Below are 25683 nucleotides of genomic sequence, written 5' to 3' on the forward strand. Positions count from 1 at the left end.
TCCCTAAACCTCTGACTGCCAGAAGCTGGGACTGGACGACAGGGGCTGGGTCCCTCAATCGTTGCCCTGTTCTGGTCATTCCCTGTGAAGCACCTGGCATTGGCCACTGTCAGAGACAGGCTATTGGGCTAGATGGACCATTGATCTGACCCAGTATGGTCATTCTTATGAGCAGCTCCTTGGTGTGAGGCTGCTGGTGCAAACCCCTCCATCTTCTGGGGGGCAAGAGGACATGGCCTGGGTTTCTCGGGGCAGCCCCACCCCTTCCTGGACAGCGAGGCTAGCAGCACCTCCTTGCTTGGAACCATCTGGCCCCAACACGCCCTCTGCCCCCCCAGGGGCGTTGCTCTAAGCGGCTCCTCCTCCTAAGAAGTCTTTTTCGCCGGCTTTGTTCCAGCTGAGACGCTCACTCAATGGAAGGTCCCACATTTATCCACAGAGCAGGTGTGGCAAAGCCTCCCCCACCCTGCCCAGTGCAGGCGTGACCCCTCCCCAAGGGCACTGAGTCTGGCCTCTGCTGCAAGGTGTGAGGGCAGCTTTGGGAGGTGGCCCGCGGAGCCAGCTGGAGGTCACCCCTCACCCACAGCTGCCAGGTACGGCAAACAGCGTTGGACAGAAAATTCCCATGGCCACGGCACAATTGCTCACCCACCTCCTGGCCTTCCCACCGGCCTGTCATTTGTTTCCTCGCTGGGGTCACCTGTTCGTTCGTGCTGGCAGAAGAGGCTGGCCTGGCAGCCCTTGCTGTGCCTACACTAGGCTTTCCCCCCAAACGGGCTCACTGTTGAAGCAACTCGCCGGGAGCCTCAGTGTAGACCAGGCTCTGGGCACGCGGCACTAAGGCCTCACGTGCTGCACCCTGCTCAGCGCAAGGCTAGCCAACATGCTGGGTACAATGGCCGTGGCAAGGCTACACGCACGCACCCACCCTGGGGGCCGAACCCTCCTGCGGCTGAGGCCAGAGAACCCAAAATTCTTCATTTAGCTGGCGACCCGTCAAGTGACGTCACAAGGCACCCAGAACATAAGGGTCTGTGTGCCATGACAGACAGCACAAGCTAGCGGGTTCCCAAGCCACTTTCTCCTCTCCCCCACGTGTGCTGTACCCCTCTAGTTTCCGGAGCTCCAGATAGCGACCAGAATTGGCTAGATCCGTGAGGACTCACCCAGGCCTGGGTGAAAGGCCCCAAGGGGAGGTTTGTATTTATTGCAGGACTTCTGCAAGCAAGTTAGGAGAGCTTAGACTTTTTTCTGCACTTTCCCCCCCATTCCCTCGCCTGTCAGCCTTCGCTGCTCCTGCTGTCTCTCCACCCTGTGTGCCTGGAAAGTCCTCCCTGTTACAAGTATGCTTGGTACCTCCTAGTCTGCCCTCAAACCCATTGCAAGCCCCTTTCTTTTCCCAAGGTGCATCCCTGCTAGCCACTCAGGGCAGGGCTTACATGCTTTGTTTGCACACCAGACAAAAGCATGAAGTTGCCATGTGCATTTTTCTGCCTTCCCATTTCCTCCCACCCCTTCGAGGAGCTGCCTCCAACGCTTCTGCTCTCCTTTCTCCCACGTGCCCTCGTCCGCCCCGTTCCAGCTCCTCTCCCCCGTGGCTCAGCAAACGCACTCTTGCCAGTAGAAGCTGTGCCGGCCATCAGCAGGGTTTGCTGGTCCGGCCCTACTGCAATAGCGCTGTCAGCAAACCCTTCCCCGTGTAGACAAGGCCTATGGCAGGAACATCCCCCTCCACTGCCAGGGACTTCTACCAACCCCACCCAGAGCAGGACACGGGCTGGGAGGGGGCTCAGGGAAACCAGCGCCTGGCTCCATGTCCATGTGAACAACATGGCGTAGGTGGGGCTGGAAGACACTGTCAGACCCAGCCCCCCCCGTTCCCCATGCCCCTCTGAGCTTGTTTGATTGTCCCAGCCCCATAACTAGACTTTCCAGCCTCCCCAGCCCCTAACCCACTGATAGTCTTTCATGTACATTAAAAAAATAACTGGTCTCAAAACACATCAGCCTTCAGGTAACGGTCTCTAATGTAGCATCTGCTGTTTACCATTACATGTTAGTTACCAGGGTCAAGTCCCACTTCAGTTAAAGACACTTTCCGAAAGCAGCGTGGCCTGGAGGAGTGAGTGCGCGCCTGGGTGCTGCTCGTGGCTCTGTCACTGACTCACTGCATGGTCTTTGCCAAGTCACTTTCCCTGCCTGTGAAGCAGGTAGGTCAGTCCTGACCCCCCGTCTTACAGGGGCACTGGGAGGATTCATGAAGGACTGGCCCGTGCTTTGGACCAGTCTGGCGCTCGGTAAACGCCAGCTGCTATTATAGAGCGTATGGGCCCGTCATGTAATGTGTTACTGTATTTCTGGGGAGGGAACAGCCTGTAAATTGCCTCCTCCCCACTGCCAGCCCGCTGGGCTGCTGCCTGTTTTCAGTCTTTCCCCTGCGGGGGCTGTCTCCGTCCGCTGCCTGTGGCGGGGTGAAGCCCTGGGGGGAGAGTGGCTCTTCTGATGGTTGTTCAGCGACTGCCTGTGCCGGAAGCTTTTGTTGCACTTGGTGCACTGGAAGGGCCTCTCCTGGGTGTGCAGTCGCTGGTGCTGCTCCAGGGTTGTCTTCTGGGTGAAGCTCTCCATGCATTCGATGCAGGGGTAGAGTCTCTCCCCCGCAGGGTTTGCCGGGGGAGCCGGGAAGCCATCCCCCCCTCCCCCCCATGGCTGCGGCCTCGGCCCCCCGTGGACGCGCTGGTGCTTCTGGAGATGGTGTTTCTGGGTGAAGCTCTTGCCGCACTGGGCGCAGGGGTAGGGCCGCTCGCCCGTGTGGATCCGGTAGTGCTTGTTGAGGTTGGACTTCTCGTTGAAGGTCTTCTCGCAGGCCGGGCACGGAAAGGGCCGCTCCCCCGTGTGCAGCCGCGTGTGATCCGCAAGGTGCCGCTTCTGCAGGAAGCTCTTGGGGCACGCGGGGCACTTGTACCGGCGTTCCCCGCCGTGCAGCCGCCGGTGCCGCGTGAGCGCCGGGTGGCAGCCGAAGCTCTTCCCGCAGGCGGGACAAATGAAGGGCCCGTTGCCCTCCCCCACGTGGGATCGCTGGTGTGTTAGAAGGCTCCTCTTCGGCCGAAAGCTTTGCCGACACTCGCCACAGACGTTAGCCCCCTGTCCGGCATGAGGCAACTGGTGCTTCCGGAGGCTGGGCTGGAGGCAAGAGCTTTCCCCGCATTCAGCGCAGTTACAGGGTTTTCCTCCAGTCAGGATTCTCTGGGGCAGGGGAGGGAGCTGCTCGATTCTGACGCCTGGCCCATGGTCTGCAGGTGTAAATGGGCCTTGGTCTGCACGGGCTTCCTCCAGCGCCGCCCCTGGCTTGCATTCACACAGATTGCTCCCGCGTGCGGTGGGCTCTTCCAGGCCCTCTCCAGCTCCCTGCTGTCCTTCTGAGCTGCACAGACTCTCTGCTGGCTGGCCTTGGCTCTGGAAAGCCTCGTCGTCTGCTCTTCCCAGTAATGTCGTCGTCAGCTCCAGGATTTCAGGCTTTTCCTCAACTTGCTGCTCCTCGGCTTTGATCACAATCCTGCCGGCTGCTGAAAGAAAGAGAGAATCCAGAGATTTATTCAGTTAATGCAACGGAGTCAGTACAGTAGCCTTGAATCAGGAACGGAAAGTCAGCTGGGATGCTCCTGGGAAGGGACCATGAGATTTGACCTAGTTTGGGGTTTTGAAACCATGGAGGGCACGGGGACGTGTAGGAGCGATCAAGGCTGCAAGAAAACTGCAGCCTCCCCTGTGTCAGGGCTGTTCTGCAGTTTTTTTATTCTTTTAGAAATCCAGGAGCATCAACCATCGGGAAGGCAGCCTGCCTTCCCCACCCTGAACAAAGCTCTTCAGCTTAGCCGAGGCTTTACAAAGCCCTGCTTCGCCAAACAGCAGAGCAAAGAGGTTCACCACTCAGTGCTGGCCCTATCCTGCGAGGTGCTATGGGGGCCCAAGGACCTTCCATGCAAAGCGCAGCACTTCCCAGGCCTGGGCTCGTGCTGCCCCACACCAGCTAGTGAGCCAAGCGTCATCAGACACCGAGCTAGCAGGCCTACAATGCAGAGATGATGGAGAGTCATGTATTCTAGTCTCAGTGTAGATGAAAACGTGTGTTCGGGATAGATAGGGCAGACCGCCTTCCTGATTTTCTTTTCGGGTGCGGCTGAGGGGCATAGTTAAGGTTGTTTGCCCATCTTAACTGAGTTTCCATAGAGGAAACCCAAGTGTTTGGGGTAAATGTAACTAACTCAAGCTCCTGGATTTCTGGTTTGTGTTTTATACCAATGTCCCTGAAAGACCATGGCCACACTCCAGGGGCACAGCTACAGCGCTGGATCTGCGCAGCTGTAATGCTGCAGGGTGGGCCTTTCCCCCAGCGACGGAAGAGGCTTTCCCATCGCTGTACTGAAGCCACCTCCCCAGGAGGCTGTAGCTACGTCGAGCAGAATTCTTCCGTCGACCGAGCCGCGTCTACATCTACCTAACTTTTAAGTGCGGCCCAGGCTCCAGTGCAAAGCATTTTGAGACACCTGCTGCAACTCCCCCACACCGGGGTGTGCAGGGATTCGCTCCCTTTTGCCTGAGCCACGACACGTGGCTCCCCCACACGCTCCATCTGGGCCAGTGGAGCGGGACTGGAAATGGCATTGCCCGGGCAGAGGAGGGAGGGGCAGGCAGCTCGGTCACTGTTCACGGAGTAGCTGCTACCAAGCAAATGAAATGGCTTTAAACCCGCCCCCTTCGTCACTGGAGGGACAGGCGCTGGCTGCTCGCACACCAATGGCTCTAGGAGGAATCGCACTGAGTGGAGAATGCACCCCCACTCCCACCGCAGTCAGTGGGAGCAGCTGAGGCACCCGGTGTTGATACCAGAGCCCTGTCCAGGGGAATGTTCCTGCTGGTCCCCCAGCAGCGCTCACCCTGGGGGAGCCACACTGCAAAGAGCAGGATGCAGCTTTCTAGTGCATGTGTCCTCAGCCTGCAAACCCTGACTCACAGGTGACTTCCTACTGGGCCAGGGACCTGCAGTTCACACTGACAGGATGTGGCCCGTTGACTTCAAGGGGAACACTCATGGAAGTAATACATGGGCAAGGGTTTGCAGGACTGGGCCCACAGTCATCGCAACTAAACGGGCAGCTCCTGCAAGTTCCTGAACACCATCAGCTCTCGCTGGCTTCGCGGCGTTAGCTGCATGCCTGGAACATGGGGCGTTTTCCGGACGTGCGGGCAGGTGAACTACCCCGGTATCCCCAGCTAGGGAGCACGGAAGATTGCACAGCTTCTGGTCTCCTGCTCAGTGGCAGGGGGCTGGGAGGTGCCTTGCTGCCACCAAGGCGCCTCAGTGCGCTGGTGAACGGTGCCCGAGCAACAGTCTTGGAGCCTACAGTCCGCGCTTTGTCCACAAAGCAGGCACAGCGCGACACCTGTGCCAACTTCCCTCGCCTCGCAAGGGGGAACGGAGCTGTCTCCATGGCTAGACTAGTCCGTGGCCGATTAGAATGGGCCCTCTGTCCACCACTATAGGAGATCATCCCCACGGGTCGTAGGGATAGTCATGCAATGGAAAGAATTAAAGAGAGCTTAGTTTGGTTAAGAAAACAATGTCTGCTTTATGGTTTGGGGCTAGTAAGGCCCCCATCAGCAAATAAAAGATGTCGTGAGAATATTAAGAAGTACTTGCAGTGTGGGCAGGGTGTATGGGTCAAAAAGTAACTAATAAAATAAAGAGCTGCTGTGACAAGACAAACTGTTTAAAAAGCAACAAGCCCAAACCCTCCCGCTGTTCTGCAGGCAGCAGGAAGGAGGGGAAGAGACCCGGGGAAAGGCCTGGGGAAGAAAGGAGGGGGTAGGTTGTATGCTTTGTTTGGTGAAGGGGATAAAGGGAGTTATGAATGTGAGGGTGTCACGGATCCACAGGTCTGGGGGTCTAGAGCAGTCCCTGGGAGGACCCCTTGTGTCAGCCCCCCCTCAGGGTCTCACTCTCTCACTAAGGTAAGCCCCTCGGCTTCCCCGCCTCATGGGACCACACCTCAGAGCCTTCAGCCCCCCTGCTTCCACCGTGAGCTCCCCTCAGCGAGTCCGCCTGGCTTGGATACATGGGGAAGCCCCACACACCCTAAGGGAGCAATGCACCTCCGCCTTGTTTAAACTGGAGCAATGCAGCCAGCGCTGTAAAAGCAGAGGGGTTTATTAGACGTCTGGACCACAGCGTAGGAAGTTCGGAGTTCTCAAAGCCGTACAGCACAGTCACCTGGTCAGTCCTGAGCCCTCTCTGGCCCCCAGTCCAGAAGTGTCCTGCTACCAGCAGCCCAAGGGCCCCTCCTCCATCCTTTGCTCTTCTTCCTGGGCAAACGGTGTCACCCGGCCTCCCCCGCAGGCCTTTTGTTCCCCTGCTGGTCACAATCTGCTGGCTTCCTGCAGAGGGTGGGCCTGGTTGTTAGTTGCTAGTTACCAAATCGCCGGGCCATTGTCTGGGCCCAAGCCCCAGACAGCCAGGCATCAGTCCCACTGGGATCTCTGGGTCTTCTACAAGGGTCACCTTTCCCCACCACCTAGTTACCCATGCACCACAGAAGGGAAACTGAAGCACACACACTATTCAGACAAAATATTATGAAAAATTCCCACTTTGTCACAAAGGACTCATTGTCAGCCCCTACCTAATCATACTGTGCATGCCAGGATATGAGAGTTTTCCCTGGGTCTGGCCTGTTTGTAAATATATTGACCACATGCTTGCGAATACTTTGTCACTGTATTGGGTGTAGTGACCACTTATCCTTGAGGCTGTTAGGCATATTGAGAACAATTGTATAAAATACCTTTTGGCCTGAATAAAGGGATTTATGGTTCAATTAGTGTTTGGTGGTCTCTCATATTAATTTTAAATACTGTTAATAATTCCAAGAGCAAGCAAGATCATCCCCGGACAGTACCTGGCTTCTATCTCCCCTTCCGCTCCATGGCTCCTTGTGGAACCCTTCCCCATCTGGAGCCAAGCCTGCAAACTGCTCCACTACCAAGCCACGGTCCAGCTGGCACCCTTCCCTTCTCCTCTCATCAATGTGTCCGGCTGTGGTACCAACAAGGAGTCCCTCGGTGCTTTCCATTCTCCTGCCACTACAGGACACAGCCTGCCCTCCATGACTGTAACTCAGGGCCTGCGTCCCCACAGCCTTGCACCCTCTGCTCTCATTTCCACTGGCCCAGGGGGAGAGGCTGCAGCAAGCTGATCCGGAAGCGTTCTGCACGCACTTTGTACGGGGGAAAAGACTGCAGAGGGTGCAAGGCAGTGGAGAACTACACCCGCTGGGTTCTCCCAGCACCGAGAGTTAAATTCCTGAGCTGTTTCTGAGCCGGTAACAGCTGCGATATTTCTACCGTCAAACCAGAACGGCTGAGCGACCAGTCCTTGGTACAGAGGGGCCCAGGTTTGATTCCCTGCTGCAGGCCCAGGGGCCCGTCCCTGAGGAGGAGCTCGTCCTGCTGTGACTCTCGACAGGTAACCGGGAGATGCTCATACCGGGAGCTTTTCCCACACTCGGTGCACGCACGCGGTTGCTCTCCACTGTATGTGATCTTGTGCCTCAGTGACTTCGGAGCAGCCAAGTGGCGGGGAGCAGGGCGGACTGGTCACAAGGGATGGCGCTTTACTCCTGTGACCTGGTCCCAGGTCAGTACCGGCCAAACATCATTATCATCAGCCGTTGTTGGAGCCCGTTGGTCAGACCGTCCAGCTACCAACAGGCAGAGCATGCGAGCCAGACCCCCACTGGAGTCTCCGCAGTTAGGAACGGCCCATCCACCCCAGAACAGAAGGGCCTGGTGGGGACGCTGGCGTGGTCACTACACGTGCCAGGCCTGCTCTGGGGATGGAGACCGTTACTGTCCAGCCGTGCTTAACCTGGTATCTTCCACAAGCACCAAATCCCCTGCCCGGGGGATAGTCAGAGGTGTGGAGGGCTCACGGCGCTCAGGGCAAACTGGGGAGAGCTGGGGCACTGGGCGCTTTGGCTGAGCCCCCAGTACAGGGCTGGGTGGGCCATGGTGGCACGGGAGTCAGGTGCACAAGCCGAGAGCTCCCCCGTGCCCGGGGATTCTCAGCTGGCCCGACCTGGCTGCTTTCCGGCCCCTTTGTGCCGCCCGAACACAGGGGTGCGCAAAGGGACCCGAACGCACCAGCCCAGCTGGCTCGTGGTGTATGACCAAGGATGTTCCCACAGCGAGTGACGCTCCTGCCTGGATTCTCAGTGTCCCTGTTTAACCTTCCCCGTGCTCAGGAGCGGTGCGGCTGCTCCTCCCAGCGGGTGCTGGACCTGTCAGTGCTCCGACCCGACACGTTCCCCACCACGGAGCTGTGGGAAGCCCTGTCCCCGCACAGATGGTTTCTCTGCAGGGCTCGGGTGGGCAGCCACAGCCCAGCTGGCGCAAACCCTCCCCAGGGACTCTATTCCTGGAGGGTCTCTGCCTCGCCTGGCACGGGTGGGATGTAACACGTGTCACGTGGGCACAGCTGGGGGTTGGGTTGCCAAGCCCAGCTCAGGGGCCGGTGCAGCCCGAGAGGCCCTGGCTCCTCGCTGCCAGCCCCGCGGTGGCCTCGGCAGGCTCGTGCAGGAGACGAGTCCTCTGGTGCTGTGCCAGGCTGTCCTGGTGGGCAAAGCCCCATCCACACTGAGTGCCCTTGGAGGGACCCGCTGGTGCTTGGCCAGGAGGCACAGGTGGGCGAAGCTCCTCCCGCACCATGGCGGGCGCCCACTGGTGCTGCGTGTGCCCCTCGGCGACAGAGCCCTGCCCACAGGCAGTGCAAAGGACTCGTGCTCTCAGAGGTGGGTCTTCTGGTGAGCCAGGAGCGCGTCCCGCCGGCTGAAGGCCTTGCCGCAGGCGGGGCAGGAGAAGGGCTGCTCGGCCGGGTGCGGCCCAGGGGGGAAGAGCAGGGGCCGCTTCTTGCGGAAGCGCTTCCGGCACTCGGCGCAGGTGAAGGGCAGCTTGCCCGGGGGCATGTGCTGGTCCTGGAGGCAGCACTGAACCCGGCCGACGCTCTCGCCGCACTCCCTGCACTTGGCGGGCTTCTCCGCCAGCTTGCTCCTCTTGGGGCTCAGCAGCGACGGCTTCTGCCCCAAGCACTTCCCACGCTCGGGCCACGGGCTGGGCCGCTCGCCCCCCACGGCTCTCTGCTGGCCCCCGGCCGCTCGGAGCTCCCCAATGCTCCTCTTGAGCCGACCTCCCTAGGACGCTTCTCTGCCGAGCCGCAGGGCCCTCCCCGGGGCTCTGGACCCTGGTCCCTTTGGACGCCCCAGGGGGGCCTGGGCCCTCGCCCCCCCCCCTCGGCACGAGGCTCCTCTGCAAGTTGGAGCGGGATCTCGTCACCTGCCGGGGCAGAAGAAAGCAGCCGTTATTCACGTCACCTGCCGGGGAGGGAGGGAATTCTGCGATTCAGGGGCTCCAGCTTTGGAGTCAAGTCCCAGGAAGTTGGCCGTGGGGAGTGAGTGGGAACACTCATCAAGGTGCTGGTTTACTGGACCGGGCTCCGCCTCGCTTCAGGGTTGATAAATTCTTTGTTCCCCCTAGAGAAGGGCAGAGGGGAAGTTTTCCCCGTCTCCCTGAGATGCTGGGGTTGGCCCTGGGCCTTGAGATCACCAGCGATGAGGCTGCTTTGAGCGACTCTGGGCTTGCACAGCAGCCTTACGTGGCCCGCTGGGAATTCCCCAGGTGGAGTGACGCTGGAATGGCCAGGCCTACGCCACCCCCCTCCCTCCGGCAGAGGGGCCGTGCTGGAGGGGATGGGAGGGGCCTGATGATCCCGGCGGCCCGTTTGCAGTCGCAATGCGCTGGAAGTTGGATCTGACCAGCTCCTGTCGGCACTGACTGGTTCCGAGCGGTTTCTCTCCAACACGCACCTGCGCTGGGCTCTGCAGGGAGCCCCCTTTGCTCCAAAGCCGGCTGAGTCCCCACACACGGCTCCGGCTCCGGTTTAACCCAGGGGGAAAGGCCAGGCGCTGGAGCAGGAGATTCTGTTCACAGGGAAGAGCAGGCTGGGAATTCGCAGACGGGTTCTAACCATCAGGGGACAGACGTCCCGGAGGGGGCTCCCGACAGAAGCGGAGGCAAGAAAAAGGGGTCTGAAGGTGGAGCTTGCAGGTTTCTGAACAGGTCGGGTTAGTCTATCCAGGGTTAGATGCACTTGACTACAGAGAATCTGGTTTTGCAGGCTCGGTACAGGGCAGGCACTTCCCAGCTGTGGGAAGGCGCGACAGGAGGGTTGAAGCAGCCGTGCCTGCACCAGGGTACACTCTGCGGGAAATATTAAACCGGAACCGGAGCTGATGAAGTCAGAAGGAAAATTCCTTGTCCAACTGCTCCAGCATTTTTTAGCCAAAGCCAGAGAAAGGACAACTCCACACTGCCTAATCCCTGGCCGTTAGAGAAGACAACGGCAGGTGATTGGACATCACTTGTTTGTGGAAGGGTATAGAGGGGTGAGCTTCGTTCATTAGCGTGTCTGCCTGTCCACGCGGGAGCCAGCCAGCGTGGGTTTGAGCACCCCTGGGCCGACTCCTTTTTGTGCGTATCCTTGATCAACATCTGTACAGGCTTATCAAGGTTCGTCACTGTTCGGAGGTAGCAACTCCTGACTAGTGGGGCTTTTAGGCATGTTTGGAGCAACCGTACAAATTCCGCTTGGATTTAATACTAATTTAGCCATAAATGCTTGTATCTGGTGCCACCCTGAAAAAACAGGGATAAACAAACTTCCAGCAACGAGTTCCATGCTGGGGTGGCCAGCGATAGCAGGGACTGGACTCCAGGTCCCAGGGGTCCCTTCCACTCCTGTGGGATTACGTTCCAGTTTGGTTTCTACTCCCACTTAAACCCTGAGTTAGGGGTTTAAAGCCAGCACTGGCTCTTTGCTGGAGGAGAGAAGACACCTCTTTTTAATGGATACAAAAGGTGTTTGTGAGGATCAAGAGGCAGCAGAAAACGAGGGGCTAAGACCAGTGGTCAGACTGTCCAAAGAGGGAAAGGAGGAGAGGCTCAGCGATGGGACTGGGTGGTGGCAGGGCCAGGAGGGGGTGCGAGCGGCTGGCTTGCAGCCTGTAAACTAACAACATATCAGAAGTTGAGACCAGATGAGCAGAAACTGTAAAACGGTCCGGCTGGATTCCCCGCTCGTCCCCTCACACCCTGTGCCCAGTGGTCTTGGCTGCTACTCACCAGGGCTGGGGCCTGCAGGGGTTCTGCTTTCTCCAGAGACCGGCCGATCCTGTGCACACGGCTCCTCTTCTCGTTTAACCCAGGACACGGCATCGGGGGGGACAATCTGAAACTCTGTTCAGGGCAAAGAGGATTACACCGCGTTCCCCCGCTCTCGGCCGGAGCCAAACACCGAGCTCAGGCCCGACCACCTTCGCTTTGGACCCCTCCTCCGCCCAAAGACAAGTTTGGGCGGCTCCAAAGGAGGGGATTTGCTGAACGGCCAGAACACTAAGGGACACCCCCGCCCCGCTGGGCTTAACGAACGCAGAGCACGGGTACTAACGGCCAGATGGGTCAGGCTCCCACGCTGGAGGCAAGGGAGTGAGACAGTATCCTGTGCACGCAGGGCAGGTCCCGTCCCAGCTCCTGAGCAGAGGGGCTGCTCCCTGCCAGCACCCGCAGGGCACTGCCAGCCCCACACGGGGCGAGGCGGAGGCAGGCTGTGTGCTATTGAAAGGCAGGGGGATAAGCCAGCAGAAGTCGGGTACAGCAATGCAGACGTCGGTGACAGTCTGCCCAGAGGGTGAGGAAACGGCTGCTGGTCCCTGGAGATGGCTGGGCGCAGAGATAAGAGCTCCGGGGTGATTACTGCGCTCAGCAGCTCCGAGATGGTGAAATCCATTACTCACCCGAGCAGGGGCTTCCACTGATTTCGTTTTCCCCAGAGTCCCCTTGGCCCCCGCAGCCCGGATCCTCCTCCTCCTGGTTAATCCACAATGAAATGTCTGATGCAGAAATGGGGGGTTCTGTTCACAGGAAAGAGAAAGGCTCAGATTTTCAGAGGAGCCTAGGGGAGTTGGGCACCCAGTTCCCATTCACTGTAGGTGGGAGCCCGAAGTCGCTAGGCTGTTTACCAAATCCCAGCCAAGGGTATTAAGGGTACGTCGACTTTCGAGCTGGACGTGTAGCCATGGCGGTGGAGGGGCTGGCTGCCCCAAGTACGTCCGTAATGGCTCAGATGAGATCGTACGTGGGGCGGCCTGTCCCTCCCGCTGCGCACCCCCACGGCTACACTTCTATTGTTTGATCAGAACTCGCGCAGGTACGTCTCCTTGGCTGGCACTTCCCCCTTCCAGCCTGAACGCAGACACACCCTGCGTGTTTCTCCTCCCCGCTGAGAGCTGGGCCAAGGAGGTTCAAACCAGTGGTTTGAGCATTGGCCTGCTAAACCCAGGGTTGTGAGTTCAATCCTTGAGGGGGCCATTTAGGGATGTGGGGCTAAAATTGGGAATTGGTCCTGCTTTGAGCAGGGGGTTGGACTAGATGACCTCCTGAGGTCCCTCCCAACCCTGATATTCTATGATTCTATGAAACCCATCTCTGCCCAGCATCGGTTTTCAGAGGGGGCTGCTCTGAACAGACACTAGTGCAGCTCCGGTGGGAGGGGAAATGGAGGGCTGCAGGTGGGGTCGATGCCAGAATGGTCAGGAAGGGGGCAGGGGGCCGAGGTGGGATGAGGGGACGGCTGCAGATGGCACTTGCTAGGGACAAGGACAACAGAAATCCACCTATGGGGAAGAGCTGCACGTCCTGAGAGCTTGCTAGAATTTCAGCTTCCCTTCGTTCTAGTGGTTCCCCCGGGGGCTGGACGAGCCTGTCCCGTCTCAGAGCCCGTTCAGGACACGGGACGTTCTGCAGCACGCAGGCTGCCAGGGTTACATTGTGTAACTGCCCCTGGGTTGTTCCGGGCTTAGGGTTCTCAAAGGAGCCCTTTTCCCACGTGCTCCTTCCAGAGAGGTCTTCTCTCTTCTCTCCTGGCCCTGGCACAAGTGTCAGAAAAGTGCCCATTGAAACAGAGGGAATGAAAGAGCTCGTGAAGCTCTCACTGGACCGAGCCATTTGACTTCACTCCTTGTGCACGTTCGCCAGGCAGTCACACCTCCAGCTCTGGCAATGCCACGGCAGTCAGTGGAACGGGACCCCTGGGAACCCAGCTGAAGCGAGAGACCTCAGGGCTCATTTCTGAGCTGTTTCAGGGTACCTGGGCTGGGGTCTGCAGGGATCTCGCTCTCCTCTGAACGACCCCGATCCCCGACACACGGCTCCTCCCCTCGTTCAATCCGGGATAGAAGGTCAGGTTTGGAGATGGCGTAGTCTGCAGATGGAGAGAGACGCTCCGGGGTTTGATTCACACAGTAGGATACTCATTCCAGATCATTATCAATGCTTTGAAATACCCAACCCCCGAGTGCTGGGGGCGACAGGTGATGTGAAGAGAAGCTGCACCGGGGAGGGTGCTGTTCCTCTGATGGCTGGGGCTCTCTGATTCCTCCTAAGGGAAGGGGCTGCCATGGGCACAGGAAGTATTAATCCACATGCTATTTATCAAGCACCAAGAAGCCGCGCAGGGAGCCACCTGCAGAGGGGCAGACGGGTTAATTTGGACACTATTTATTCTACAAGACAAGGGCGCCAGGGAGCCTGGCGACGCCGGGGCTGTTCTCTGACACACAAAGTACAGTTATGTCCTGACATTTCAGGTGCAGGATCTTAGCCAAGGAAAACTTGGGGCGAACTGGGCAGTGCATCTGGGGTATCGAATTTGCTGTCCACTGTCAACCCCTGGGATTATTCCTTTCCTTCCTACTAATTACATGATGTGTATTAGGGATACAAATATTCGTTAAAAAGGTGAACCGGTTAAACGATTACAGTTATTTTGTTTATCTGGTTAACCGAGGTAGCTGGGTGGGCCTGGCATGGCGGGGCCTGGGGCCAGTCCGGCCAGGGTCCGGCGTGGCTGGGGCCAGGGGTCTGGCCAGCCGGCTAGGCATGGTGCAGCCAGGGCCGTTCCTGCCCCTGCCGTCCCGACACGACATGCGGCCGCTGGGGTTAACGGTTAACTGGGCGGAGGTGGCAGGAGACGGCTCAGAGGCCTGGGACAAGGGCGGCGAAGGTCGGGGCTACGGCAGCAGGGCTCGTGGGAGCCCCGGCGCTGGCCAGTCTGAACTCGCGGAACCGCTGGTCTCAGCGCTACCCCAGACGTGTTCCAGCCGGCTAATGAACCCGGCTCTCGCGCCTGGCGGCCCTGCCCACGCTCGCTGCCGTGCACTGGTCCCTGAGCAGGGGTCTCTCTCAGCTGGACTTGCTGGGCAGAGCTAACAGTGAGAAACAGGAGTCTCAGTCTTGGGGGCACTGAGGCCGTGTGGCCCCCCCCTTGTGGAAGAGTGGGACCCCCTGGGGGTCTGGCGCACTGAGCGGGTCCTTCCAGGGGCCGGTTAAAGGCCGGGGTATAGCACAGATCTTGTGGATCTGTGACACCATTTGCATCTGTTGCAATGCAGCTGGCAACTCAGAACCCACTGGGCAAAGGGGAGTGGCACCTGCACACACCAGCAGTGAATTTGGTGCAGTATCTGGAGTTGGAACTGGCTGGTCCATACAATTAGTGACAGGCCACAGAATCTCTCTCCTAGGTGACTGGCTCAAATCCAGCTCAGGTCAGTGGGGAACACAAGCCATTGCCCTCTGGCGGCTGGTTGGGAAGTACCTGTGTAATGCGACTTGGGGTCTCCATGCAGCCCAATCGCAGAACCACCTTCTCAGTTAGAACGAGTAACTGGCCGCTCAAGCCGAGAGATGCCAGGAGTGAGGAACATGGGCGGAGCGGCGAGGCCTCCAGTGCTTCCAGCTACACCAGGGCACCTTTCGGCAGCACTGTGTTCACTTGGGTCAGCAAACGTTTCCCTGAGGGCTGACACAACTGCTGCGGTCAGCACGAGGATTAGAGACCAACGCAACAGAGCCAGAGTCTCTGTGCGTGTGCAGTCAACACACCCCTTCTCTCGAGAGCATTGCCGGGGGGGATTCGGAACAACACTGGGGCCACGTCTACACGTAACACGCTGGAGCTGCAGCTGCGTCACTCTACCGCGGCCGTGCAGTCCCTCAGTACCACGACGGGAGGGGTTCTCCCATCACCGCACTTAGTCCAATTCTCCGAGAGGCGGCAGCTACATGGAGGGAAGAATTCTTCCATCCTCCTAGTGTCGTCTACACCAGGGGACAGGTCAGCGTAGCTATGGCTCTCCGGGGTATGGGTTTTTCACACCCCTGAAAGACATATTTCAGAGAGTAGCAGCCGTGTTAGTCTGTATTCGCAAACAGAAAGAGACATAGTTATGCCAATGCACGTTTTAAGTGTAGACCAGCTCTGTGTCAGGCCTGGTCTACACTAGAAAACTAGGTCAGGTTAACTACATCGGTCAGGGTGTGAAAAATCCACCCCCCGAGCGGTGTAGTGAAGCCGACCTAAGTCCACATGTAGACAGCTCTAGGTCTTCTGTCGACCCAGCGACCACCCCTCAGGGAGGCGGATTAGCTACGCTGGCAGGAGAATTCCTCCCGTCGGCACAGGTAGTGTGTACGCGGAAGCGGCACAATGGCACAGCTGTGCTGCTGAAGTGTTTTAAGGGTAGACGAGCCCTTAATCCACGACCCGCACTGCAAGGATTTTACCTACCGACCCACCAGGAACGAAAGGAATTGGAGAGTAAACTTGAGCTGGAGCCAACTCTACCTTCAGCGAACTCACGGCTTCTCGTAATCGAGCGAAGAAAAAAGAATTACCCAGGGAGATCAGGGCCTCATAATTCCCTTTCATCACGTTCTTGTAAAGCTCCTTCTGCCATTCCTCTAAGCTCCCCCACTCCTGCTCGCTGAAATAGACGGAGATGTCGTCGAATGTCACCGGCACCTGGAATCACAAGCATTGCACACTCAGTACGTCCTGCATCAATCCCACCTGTCGTATGAATCAGGGGAGATGGGGAGGAGCAATGTCGCCTGACTGTTATTGGGAAAATGACTAGAAATGGGTTTCATGTAAGAACACCCCAGACATCACAGCTAGAGCTGCAGGAGGCTATGCTGCCCCACCCCTGCACCAGTAGAGCTGGAAAGGAAAATCTGAATTTGGTCAGGTGGAGGGGTAGGACAGAGACTGCTTCCCCCTCGCCATCCATGCAACACGTGGATCCCATCCTCCAACTGCCAGGCTGCACAGCTCAAATGGAGCAGGCTGCTAGGGGGCTCCACATTACCCACATACCCCTTGCACAGGGATTTCCCCACTCCTGGGCTGTGCAGGGCTCTGGGAAGACGCCATCGTGGAGGCAGCTGCCTCTCATGCTTTGTGTGTGGAAGTGGGCAGAGACATGGAGAAGGTCCTCTCTGCATGCTGATCCAAGGGAACACGCTGGCTGTAAGATTAGATAGATATGGAAAGGGTTAAATGAGCTTGGCTAAAGAAAATGTGTTTTGTAGTTTAAGTAAAATAAAGGGGCTTTCATGGCCATGAACAGGCTTTGGAAAGAATAGGTTTAAAAGTTAGAAAGAACGTGGCATGTAGGCAAGACCAATTCTGGGGAGGATGCTGAGCTTAGAAGGTGGCTAATGAGATGAAAAAGGAGATTTTTGGAAGAGGGGCCTCTGAATGATAAGCAATGCTTACACACTGGTTCTAACACAAAAAGAGAAGGTGTTTTGTCATGTGATAAACGAGCAGTAACCTTTAACGCCCCAGTACTATCTTACAACATGGGCCTGCGGAAGAAGAGAAAAGGCCAGTGCAGGTAGCTTTAAGATCCATACATTTAAGACAATTAGAACGACAGAGGCCCCACTGCCATATCTTGCGGAAAGGTGCCCCATACTGGTACTTAGCTAAAGTTAGAAATTGGCGATGACATCACTTGTCTGTTAGAGTATAAAGGGGTGAGCTCTTCAGGGGTTCGTTACCACTGCCTGCCTGCCCAAGGTGGAGCCAGCCAGCAATGGTTTGAGCAGCCCCCGGGCTGGGTATTTTTTGTGAATATTCTGGTCAACTGCTTCTGAATGTGTGTCACTTGATCCAGGTTGCAACTGCTTATAGCTTAGCATTTTAGACACGGGTGGAGCAACTGCATAAATACCATTTGGCCTTTGGCTTGCATAAAGGAATTTATGGTTAAATTACTATCTGGTGGTATATCCTCCAGAAATAATACAATCAAGCAATTTCCGGCACTGGCCCCAGTGATTAACTGAGCCAGGAGGTCCCTGTGGAGCGACTCTTTGTTCAGGTTTTGCCTACAGAATTTGTTCTCAGAGGCTGCAAATATGGAGCAACATTTGAACCTAAGCAAAGTACCTGTATGGCCCCTGTCACCGTTGTATCTCCACACTTCACAGTCGGATGTGTGTAGCCTCACAATAGGCCTGTGAGGCAGGCCAGTGCTGTTATGCCCATCGTACAGATGGGGAACTGAGGCACACACAGGCTAAGTGACTTGCCCCAGGACACATAAGAAACCTGGGACTGAGCCCAGGTCTCCTGAGTCCCAGCTCAGTGCCCGATGCCCTAGGCCGTCCTTCCTGCCCTGCAGACATTTGAACCCTGTACTCTGATACGGAGCCTGAGCGCTGATAGCTGTGTGCTGACACCACGGAGTTGCAGCGGGGAGGGAATGGGCCCAGCGCAGCCACGGTGTTCCTAACCAATGTGATTTTAGGCACCGTCACACAGGTTGGCAGCCAGATCACATCACTCCCTTCATCCAAACCATTTTAGGCCAGTGAATAAGGAACAGCCAACACAGCGTCAGAGCAGCATGTCAACACAATTCGCCTGGGCGCTATTGTAGCGCGTTTCTGTAACTTGGTTAGAACGTACTCTGGGGTCCTTCCAGAAGAGAGACGAGCCATCACGCTCCAGCGCGCAGCCCTGACTGGGGAAATCTTGCTGCGGAGATGGAGTGTCAACGGGAAAAGAAATCTTTCAATAGACTGACCTGGGAAAGAGGCCACGAGTTTCAAAAGTGGATGTCAAAAGTTAAGCTCTTACGTTCATCCTGTTATCCAAGAGGTGGCTGGGATATGGGTCACACATCTCTGAAACTGGGTGTGAACACATCTTTCCACTAGCATAACTATCAGGATAAATAAATCACTGCTGCCCCCAAGCCCCAACCTAAGACAAAAGGGGTTGTGAACCCCAGTTTTGGACCGAATGGGGGGAGAAGTCTGTTTGGGTCAGGGCGTGCGTGTGTGCGAGGGGAGAGAGAACACGCAGAGATGAAGAGAGAGACCGAGGGAGAAAGCAAACCAAGCCACAGCCTGGTGTCTGACCCTGGAGAAAGCCAGAGAGTTCCTTTGGGTCTGGTGCTGCTACAGAGGCTGGAGGCTGTTGGCTAAGACACTGCTCCTTCTGCCTCCTGCGCTCAGAGACCATTTGTGCCTTCCTCGCAGATAAACAAGACTGCGTCCAAGAAAACCCCAGCCTGACAGACTCCATCATCAATACCTACCTTCCAGCGGGAACATCCCTAGGGCCCTGCACTTTGACTAGCCACGCAGGTCACAAAGGGACGATATTTAGGCAATGAATAAATACTCCAATTTTCCAGAGTGCTGAGCACACGACAACACCGGCGGACTCCAATGGGAGCGGCGGGACGCACAGCACTTGGGAGAATCAGGCCACTTATTCATTGCCTGAATATGAAGGTAGGAACCCAGCTTTAGGCACCGACTCTTGAAAATCTCTGCCCATGATTTAGTTCTGCCCCTCGGCGCCAGCTGGGGTATCGTTACCTTGGGGACCTCCCCCCTAGTGCCTGGGGGGAGTCTCAGGATCCAGAAGTTCCTGTTCTTCAGCAGGTTCTCCATGTTCTCCAGCCTCCTCTGCAGCCGTCCATACCCCTGGATCAGAGTTCCTAGCGCAGCCCACTTACTCTCCAGCTGGCTTTCAAATTGTATCACCGTTTTCTCACAATCGACTAATTTCTTCTCAGCTGTTCCCACTCTCCTCTCCAGAGTCAGTAACCGCGTGGCATGGGAATCCACTGTCTTGTCCACAGCTTGGATTGCAGCTACTGCAGGCCACATGGAAAGCTTTGCCGGCTGCAGCTGGTTCTCCCTCTCGGAAGTCTGTCTGGGGTCAGAGCGGGACTGTAAAGCCATTGGGCGCTTTGACTCCGGGTCCCATTCTGGAGCCTGTTTGTAAGAACAGAAACGTAAGTGGAGCTGGGGGACTCGTTATTCCACAAACGAAACTTCACTTAAAAGTGACTGAGGCTGAGCAAGTGTGAGATGCCCCAGAGAGCCAGCCCTGAAAAGCCAGGAAAGGCCAACGGCCTCCTCTGAATCTGCCGTCCACACAGTGCACTTCCGCTAAGCGCCCAGCCCTGCGTCAGCGGACGGGATTCCCTCGTGGAGACGCACAGCACATTCCTCCCCCAGTACAACGCAAAACCCTTCCCCGCCACCTCCACCGATACTGGGACATGTGCACACAGGACCAGCAGGGAGGGGGTGCCTGTCTCTATGGGGGACGCACAAGGTTGCCGTTAAGGACGTGCTAGGAATGGGGTGCACAAAGAACATTTCCGGGTCAGTGGCGGGAGCAAGTTCCTTGGCACGATGCCGAGTCTCTCACTGTCTGTGGAAAGCTGCAGTGTGGGCTACAGTGAAGGGGAGCCTCAGACAGTGTCATTTCCTTGCTCCTTTTGATTTCCCTTGGGGGAGGGGGTCACACCTACCCAGCCAGACCCTGTTAGACAAAGGTTTGGTTTGTGGAATTTCCACAGGGTTTAATACATGAAGTGTAGGAGGCTTTTTGATGCGGGGGCTTGGAAAGGCAGAGCTGTCCTTCCCCCCATTTCTCGGTGAACATGTGGGGATATGGAGGGAGTGGGGACCTGGGTACATATGGGCCACAGAGATCCCCTGGGTCTGCATCTGCCTACTCGTCTGCCAAGAAACATCACGTAAGGTCTCTAACGAAAGCCAGCGCCAGAAGGGTTGCCATAACCATTGCGAGATGTATATACGGAAAATAGGTGAAGAGTTCTGTTTTATGCTAAAAACTCTGCTCTCTAGGGCGGTGAGTTAAGGCAAGTCACTGACAGGTGATCCACAAACTCCTGTCAAGCGGGGGGAAGAGACATTTATCTCACTCTGGCTGGTCATGTGCAAGTTAATTACTGTACGACTCACAATGGACGGCCATTTACAGTCTGAGCAAAATGCTAGACACTAGGTTGTGGAGGTTGCTGGACAAAACAAGGACAGCCGGGGTTCTCCTGTTTACAGTAAGACAATGAACTCTTGAGACTAGATCTGGGGTGCAAATAAACCCCCAGTTCTCCTTCCGTCTATGTGAACAAACCACCAGTGTGTTTGATCTTATGGGAAGGGGTCTCAGCCAAATCGGTTCAAAAGGCTGGGGAAAGGACGAGGGGGGTGGGGGGGTCAGCTACTCGCAGGAGCCAGGGCCAGGCCTTGGGAGTCCTGTTTAGGGGCTAGGCAGCGTGTTCTGATTTTGTCTCATACGTAACCGTGTGTCTCCAACATTCTTTCTGCCCCTCGCTTGAATCTCGGTTCTCTGATTATAAACGTCTCCTCCTTGTCGCTCTACGTCTACCGGAGCTGCGTGCCGCAGAGCGGGGACCCTGAGCGGGCGTGTTCTGCTCCTTTGGGAGCAGCGAATCCGAGAGCTCTGCGCTCAGCGGCTCAGGGCTGGGTGCTCCAGCAGGACGCTCCGAGGACTCGGTGGTTGGTGAGCGCCTATCGCTAACCTGTGCGGAGAGAGTGAGGCCTGTGGGGGCCTGGAGGGCAGCGCTCGGGCTGCCAGAGGCTGGTGGGTTCAGGGAGCTGATCCACAGCAGGCCCAGCTAAGGGCAGGTGCTCGCAAAGTGGCTCCCAACCCTGGGTACCCTGGGAAGTGTCACACATGTTTACAATGGGAGAGAAGGAGGCAGGAGGGTGAATGGAGCTGGGGGATCTAACTGGGTGGATGGGGAAGCCTAGGCCCCCCGACAGGGGTGGGGGAGGGTGGCAATTGCCCAGGTGGGCCGCAGGGCTCCTGGGCGCGCACGGGCTGGTACCGGTGGCAGCAAAGGCAGCTGGGCGGGCATGTGGAAGCCCTGGCCATGCCCACTGACTGTTCTGCCCTGGGGCAGCCTGACCGATCTGGCTGTTTTCTCCTTAACTCCAGGACAACTGGGCCGAACCCCAGGGGATCTGAAGCGGGGAGACCAGCCTGTCGAGCGCTGCGCCTGCTCCTTGGCCCTGGCGGCTGCGGGTTTGGCTGCCCCTGACTGCAGCTCCCTGGCTGGGGTTCTGGCTGCCACCGCTCCGACCGTACAGCTCCTAGGGCCCGGGCTGCTGATCCCTGGGCACCGCCCCGAGCCCTTGTGGCCAGGGAGAGACGGCCAGAGCAGCGCTTCCCAACCTCTTTGGCCAGGACCCATTGGTAAAAGCTGATGGCCTGTTGCAGCCCAGTAAATCGGCCCGGGGGAGGGGTGCTGAGAACTGCCCCCGGAAGGGGGTTCAGGGCCTGTGGGTGGGTGCGCAGAGCCCACCCCACACTCACCCTGCAGCAGCAGCTCCAGTCCTGCAGGGCCGGCTGGGCTCAGCTCCCTGCTCCAGGTGCCGTGACCTCCGGGGTCGCAGTGCCACACAGTGCCCTGCTAAAGGGGCCAAATCTATGCAAGTGGCCTTGTGACCTGGCGCATGGGTTGCCGCACCACTCACTCAGCTTCGGCTTGGCCGGCCCCCCATTGTCGTGATGGAGGAGCAGCTGGGCCAAACCCGAGCGGCACTGTGCCCTGGATACCGCAGTGCCCAGAGCGGGGAGTCAAGCCCAGCCTGCCTCACGAGACTGGAGCTGCAGGAGCCGCCCCGTGGCCCTTTCAAACATTCTGGCGCTCCAACTTTGGGTCATGACCCACAGATTGAGAAACCCTGGGCTAGAGCATTGTTCGCTATCGCTCCAGCTCTGGCTTGTTTGGGGGGCTGCGCTCCAGGTCACTTCTCCCCGCTGGTCTCAGCTGTAGAGGACTTTCAGCCCCAGCTCTGCCTCCACTCACCAGTGCTGGCGGGGAGCTGGGTCCCCTGGAGACGGAGAGACAGTGATGCTACAAAGCCGGTGTAAAGCTGTGACAGTCCCAGTTCCAGCTGCCTCTCCTGACTGAAACGGGCACTGTCAAGATTTCTACACCTAAGCATAAGAACGGCCATCGTGGGTCAGACCAATGGTCCATGTAGCCCAGTATCCTGTCTTCCGACAGCAGCCATAGCAGATGCTTCCGAGGGAATGAACAGAACATGGCCGTTATCAAACGATCGATTCCTAATCTCCAGTCCCAGCTTCTGGCAGTGGGAGGTTTAGGGACACCCGGAGCATGGGGTTGTGTCCCTGACCATCCTGGCTAACAGCCATTGATGGACCTGTCCTCCATGAATTTACCTAATTCTTTTTTTGCGGATACAGACTAACACGGCTGCTACTCTGAAACCTAATTCTTACGCGAACCCTGTTATACTTTTCGCCTTCAAAACATTCCCTGGCAACAAGTTCCCCAGGTTGACTGTGTGTTGTGTGAAGAAATACTTCCTTAGGTTTGTTTTAAACCTGCTGCCTGTTAATTTCATCAGGTGATCCCTGGCTCTTGTATTATGAGAAGGAGTAAATAACACTCCCCTATTCGCTTTCTCCACACCGGTCCTGATTTTATAGACCTCTGCCATATCCCCCCTTATCTAAACTGGACAGCCCCAGTCTTCTTAATCTCCCCTCAAACAGAAGCTGTTCCATAACCCTGATCATTTTTGTTGCCCTTCTCTGTTATCTTTCCCAATTCTAATGCATCTTATTGCTGCGGCCTGAAATCCAGCCCCACCCACCCAGCCCCACAGACAGGCACGGGGCTGTGTGGGGCAGGCACAGGTAATGCCCCTGACACAAAGAGCTTACAGCTAAGGGCTGGATCCTGGGAAGAGCTGAGCACCTTCTGGGAGAGGTGGAGGTTGTTCTGTGTTTCTCAGGAGATGCTCAGCGTACCACCAGGTCTAGCATTAAGACACAGCGCGATGAAGAGTGGTAACAGGTGTTTGGGGTGAACAGGGAGGGGCAGGCAGGGAAGGGAAGACTAAGCAGATAACATTAACTGAAAACATTATCTGTGTGCATTGTGGTAATGGCTAAGAGCCCCCGTCAGGGCCCAGGACCCCTCTGTGCCAGGTGCCCTACAAACACCGAACAACGTGCTGTGGTTTGGGCATTTACCTTTCTCTGCGTGATGGTCGCTCTAGCACTGGGGCCCGAAGAAGCAGAGTCTACTCCTTGCTCCCCAGCTCAGAAACGAGCAGGTTCGCACCCCGTGCATTGCTCTCTGCCCTGCTGCCATTGCATGCACCCCCTTGCTGACAGCCTCCGGCAGCCGGGACTGACACCCAGGGCGCAGGCTGCCTGAACGGAGAGACCTTGCCCCGCTCTCCAGACGTGCGGGACGCTGGCCCCACACCCAGGGGGGCACAGGGGGTCAGCGAAGGCCTCTGGCAATGCCGGGCTAGGGAGCAGGGCGCTTCCCCCCCGCCCCAAAGGACAATCAGACCCCAAAGCGCCAGGCCAGAGGGGCCGGTTTCCAACCCCTGCCCCGGGCAGCAGGACCCAGCCCCGGGGAATTCAGAGCTCGGAGACGGGGCCAGGATCAGTTTCACTCCGCTCCCCGTTCACACGCCCCGGAGCAGGAGAAACGGGCCGGGACCGCCCCGCCCGCGGGCAGCCCTGGTCGGGCAGGGGGAGCCGGACCCGCCCCGGGACCCCCCAGCCCGGCCGGGCAGCGCCGCGCTCCCGGGGCCCGAGGCTCCCCCGCCCGCCGGGCCCTTACCTGGGCAGCGGCCCGCTCGGCCATGGCCCCCCCGGGCGGGGCTGCTCCCGCGGGCCCGGCCCGGCCGAGCCCCGCTCCCGCTGCGGGCTGGGCAGAGTCCCGGCGCCGCCTCGCCACGGGCCGGCCCCGCTGCCGGGCGGAGCAGAGCGAGCGCGGCCCGCAGGGAGGGAGGGAGCCGCGGCCTGGCTGCCGGGAGGGGCCGGGAGCGGCGGGCGGGGCCGGCGGGGAGCGGGGCGGCAGCGGCCCCTGGCGGCGGGGATCGCGGCCCGGGCCGGGCGGGGGCCCCGGGGCGGAGCTGTCCAGCGGGGCCGCGGCTGAGCCCGGGGCCCGCCCGCGGGAAGGAGCCGGGTCAGTGCCCGACTCGGAGGCTCGGGCCCCGGCCGCTGTGGGAGACCCGCTCCCGGCCCGGCTGGCCCGCGGCTCCGGCCTCTGCTCCCGGCTGGGACGGGGTGACGGGAGGCCGCTGCGGGGCCCGGCACTGGGGCTGGGGCGGGGCCCGGGGGAGGGGGGAGCGGGGCAGGAGCCGGGGCTGAGGACGGGGCAGGGGAAGCCCCAGGCGAGGGAGGGGCAAAGGGCTCTTGCCCAGCTGAAAGGACGCCCTGAGCTGCTCAAGGAGTCCTGCGTCAGGGACGAGTTTCACATGCCCCGTCCACACAGCAAAGGGTCGCACACGGGGCCGGCGGTGACTCCAGCCCTCGGCCGGCGGAGACGGCTGCGCGAAGCCTCAAAGCCTCCCAGCTCTGCCCTGTCAGCGGCTCTGCTTCCCTGGCCCGCACTCTGTCTTGTAACCCTTCCCCAGTGTCCTCCTGTGCCTTTGCATTGATTACTTTGGCCAGTGTTTCAATGACTCTTACTATGCTAAGCCCTCCATGATTGAACCTTCCTTGACATGGCGCGATCTCATGGTGTTGTTTATATTTTAATAGCAAATAATCACTGACAGTGTTTACACACACACAGCGATGCTGAAATACCTGTGGTAGTCTCTAAGGTGCCACAAGTCCTCCTGTTCCTTTTGCGGGTCCAGACCGGCCCGGCTGCTCCTCTGGATCCCACAGAGCTGTAGGTGTAGCAATGGCAGCTGGTTGTCGAGTACAACGCTTCCTCTGGCTTGATTTTACAGTTTTCTATTTTGAATTCTAAATTTTTGTTAAAATGTACCAGTCGGCTGGAACGACTCACTTTCTTTTTTACTCCCTCGAAAGCCGCCTTTTTCTTTCCTCTCCAAACTCACGCCCCGGGGCAGAATCCTGCTGATCAGTTCGGACTGGCTCTCCCAGAATCGTTTCACGTGCGACCTGAGCTCCGCGGCATTCCGTGGTACTGGTGCGTTCGCAGTGGCTTTCGTGGCCCCACAGCTGATCCCTGCAGCAACCTCCGACCCCTAGGACTGCACAGCTGGTGCTGAGAGCAAAGGTCTCTAGAGGAGGATTTGATGGGGTGAGGGATTCCCGTCTCCCACCTCTCTGCCATGTCACCACCTCCATCCTATAGCGGGCTTGGAGCAGGGAGAGACCCCATGAAGGATTTGCCCTGTAAGAGTCACACCAGCTGCTGGGGCCAGCCGTGCCCTGGGTCTGTCTGCACTGAGCCGGGTCGATGGGCTTGTGTTAGTGGGGCTTGTGCGGGCGGGTTACCACGAGTAGTCCTGTCCAGCAGGGGTGGGCACGGCTCCCTGCTCTGAGTTGGCATTGTCACCTGGTGCAGCGCCACTCCCTCAAATTTGGCTCAGCCACCCGCCCCCTCCACATGACAGAGG

At 58.0% G+C, this 25683-nt stretch overlaps 2 protein-coding genes across 2 annotated transcripts in view; both read right to left on the reverse strand.

Annotated features, from left to right (window-relative positions):
- LOC102941352 (zinc finger protein 420) overlaps positions 1-24134 on the reverse strand; it is a 289208-nt gene extending 265074 nt beyond the window's left edge. Inside the window, exons 1-2 of the mRNA XM_043541827.1 lie at positions 23925-24134; positions 18844-19245 (exon numbers count right to left, since the gene is read on the reverse strand). Coding sequence (XP_043397762.1) covers positions 18844-19245; positions 23925-23948 — 426 coding nt within the window. The 5' untranslated portion in view covers positions 23949-24134. The remainder of the gene's footprint in view (positions 1-18843; positions 19246-23924) is intronic.
- On the reverse strand, positions 1927-19113 carry LOC102943808 (zinc finger protein 586). The gene is made up of 6 exons (XM_043541821.1): positions 18984-19113; positions 15841-15967; positions 13253-13366; positions 11901-12017; positions 11230-11343; positions 1927-3563 (listed from the first exon to the last, which is right to left on the reverse strand). Exons 2-6 carry the CDS (start codon positions 15872-15874, stop codon positions 2347-2349), a joined length of 1596 nt encoding a protein of 531 aa, XP_043397756.1. The 5' UTR covers positions 15875-15967; positions 18984-19113; the 3' UTR covers positions 1927-2346.
- Positions 24135-25683: the final 1549 nt, after the last annotated feature.

Source organism: Chelonia mydas, chromosome 2, assembly GCF_015237465.2.
Source record: "Chelonia mydas isolate rCheMyd1 chromosome 2, rCheMyd1.pri.v2, whole genome shotgun sequence".
Lineage (NCBI taxonomy): Eukaryota > Metazoa > Chordata > Testudines > Cheloniidae > Chelonia > Chelonia mydas.

Excerpts from the sequence above, each read along its gene's own strand:
- LOC102943808 (XM_043541821.1), bottom strand. The coding sequence starts at position 15,874 with ATGAAAGGGAATTATGAGGCCCTGATCTCCCTGG. Across the intron at positions 11,344-11,900 it reads CAGTGGAAGCCCCTGCTCGG|AGTTTCAGATTGTCCCCCCC; the intron begins GTGAGTAATGGA and ends TGCCCTGAACAG. Across the intron at positions 3,564-11,229 it reads CCCTGCAGGCCCCAGCCCTG|CAGCCGGCAGGATTGTGATC; the intron begins GTGAGTAGCAGC and ends TCTTTCTTTCAG.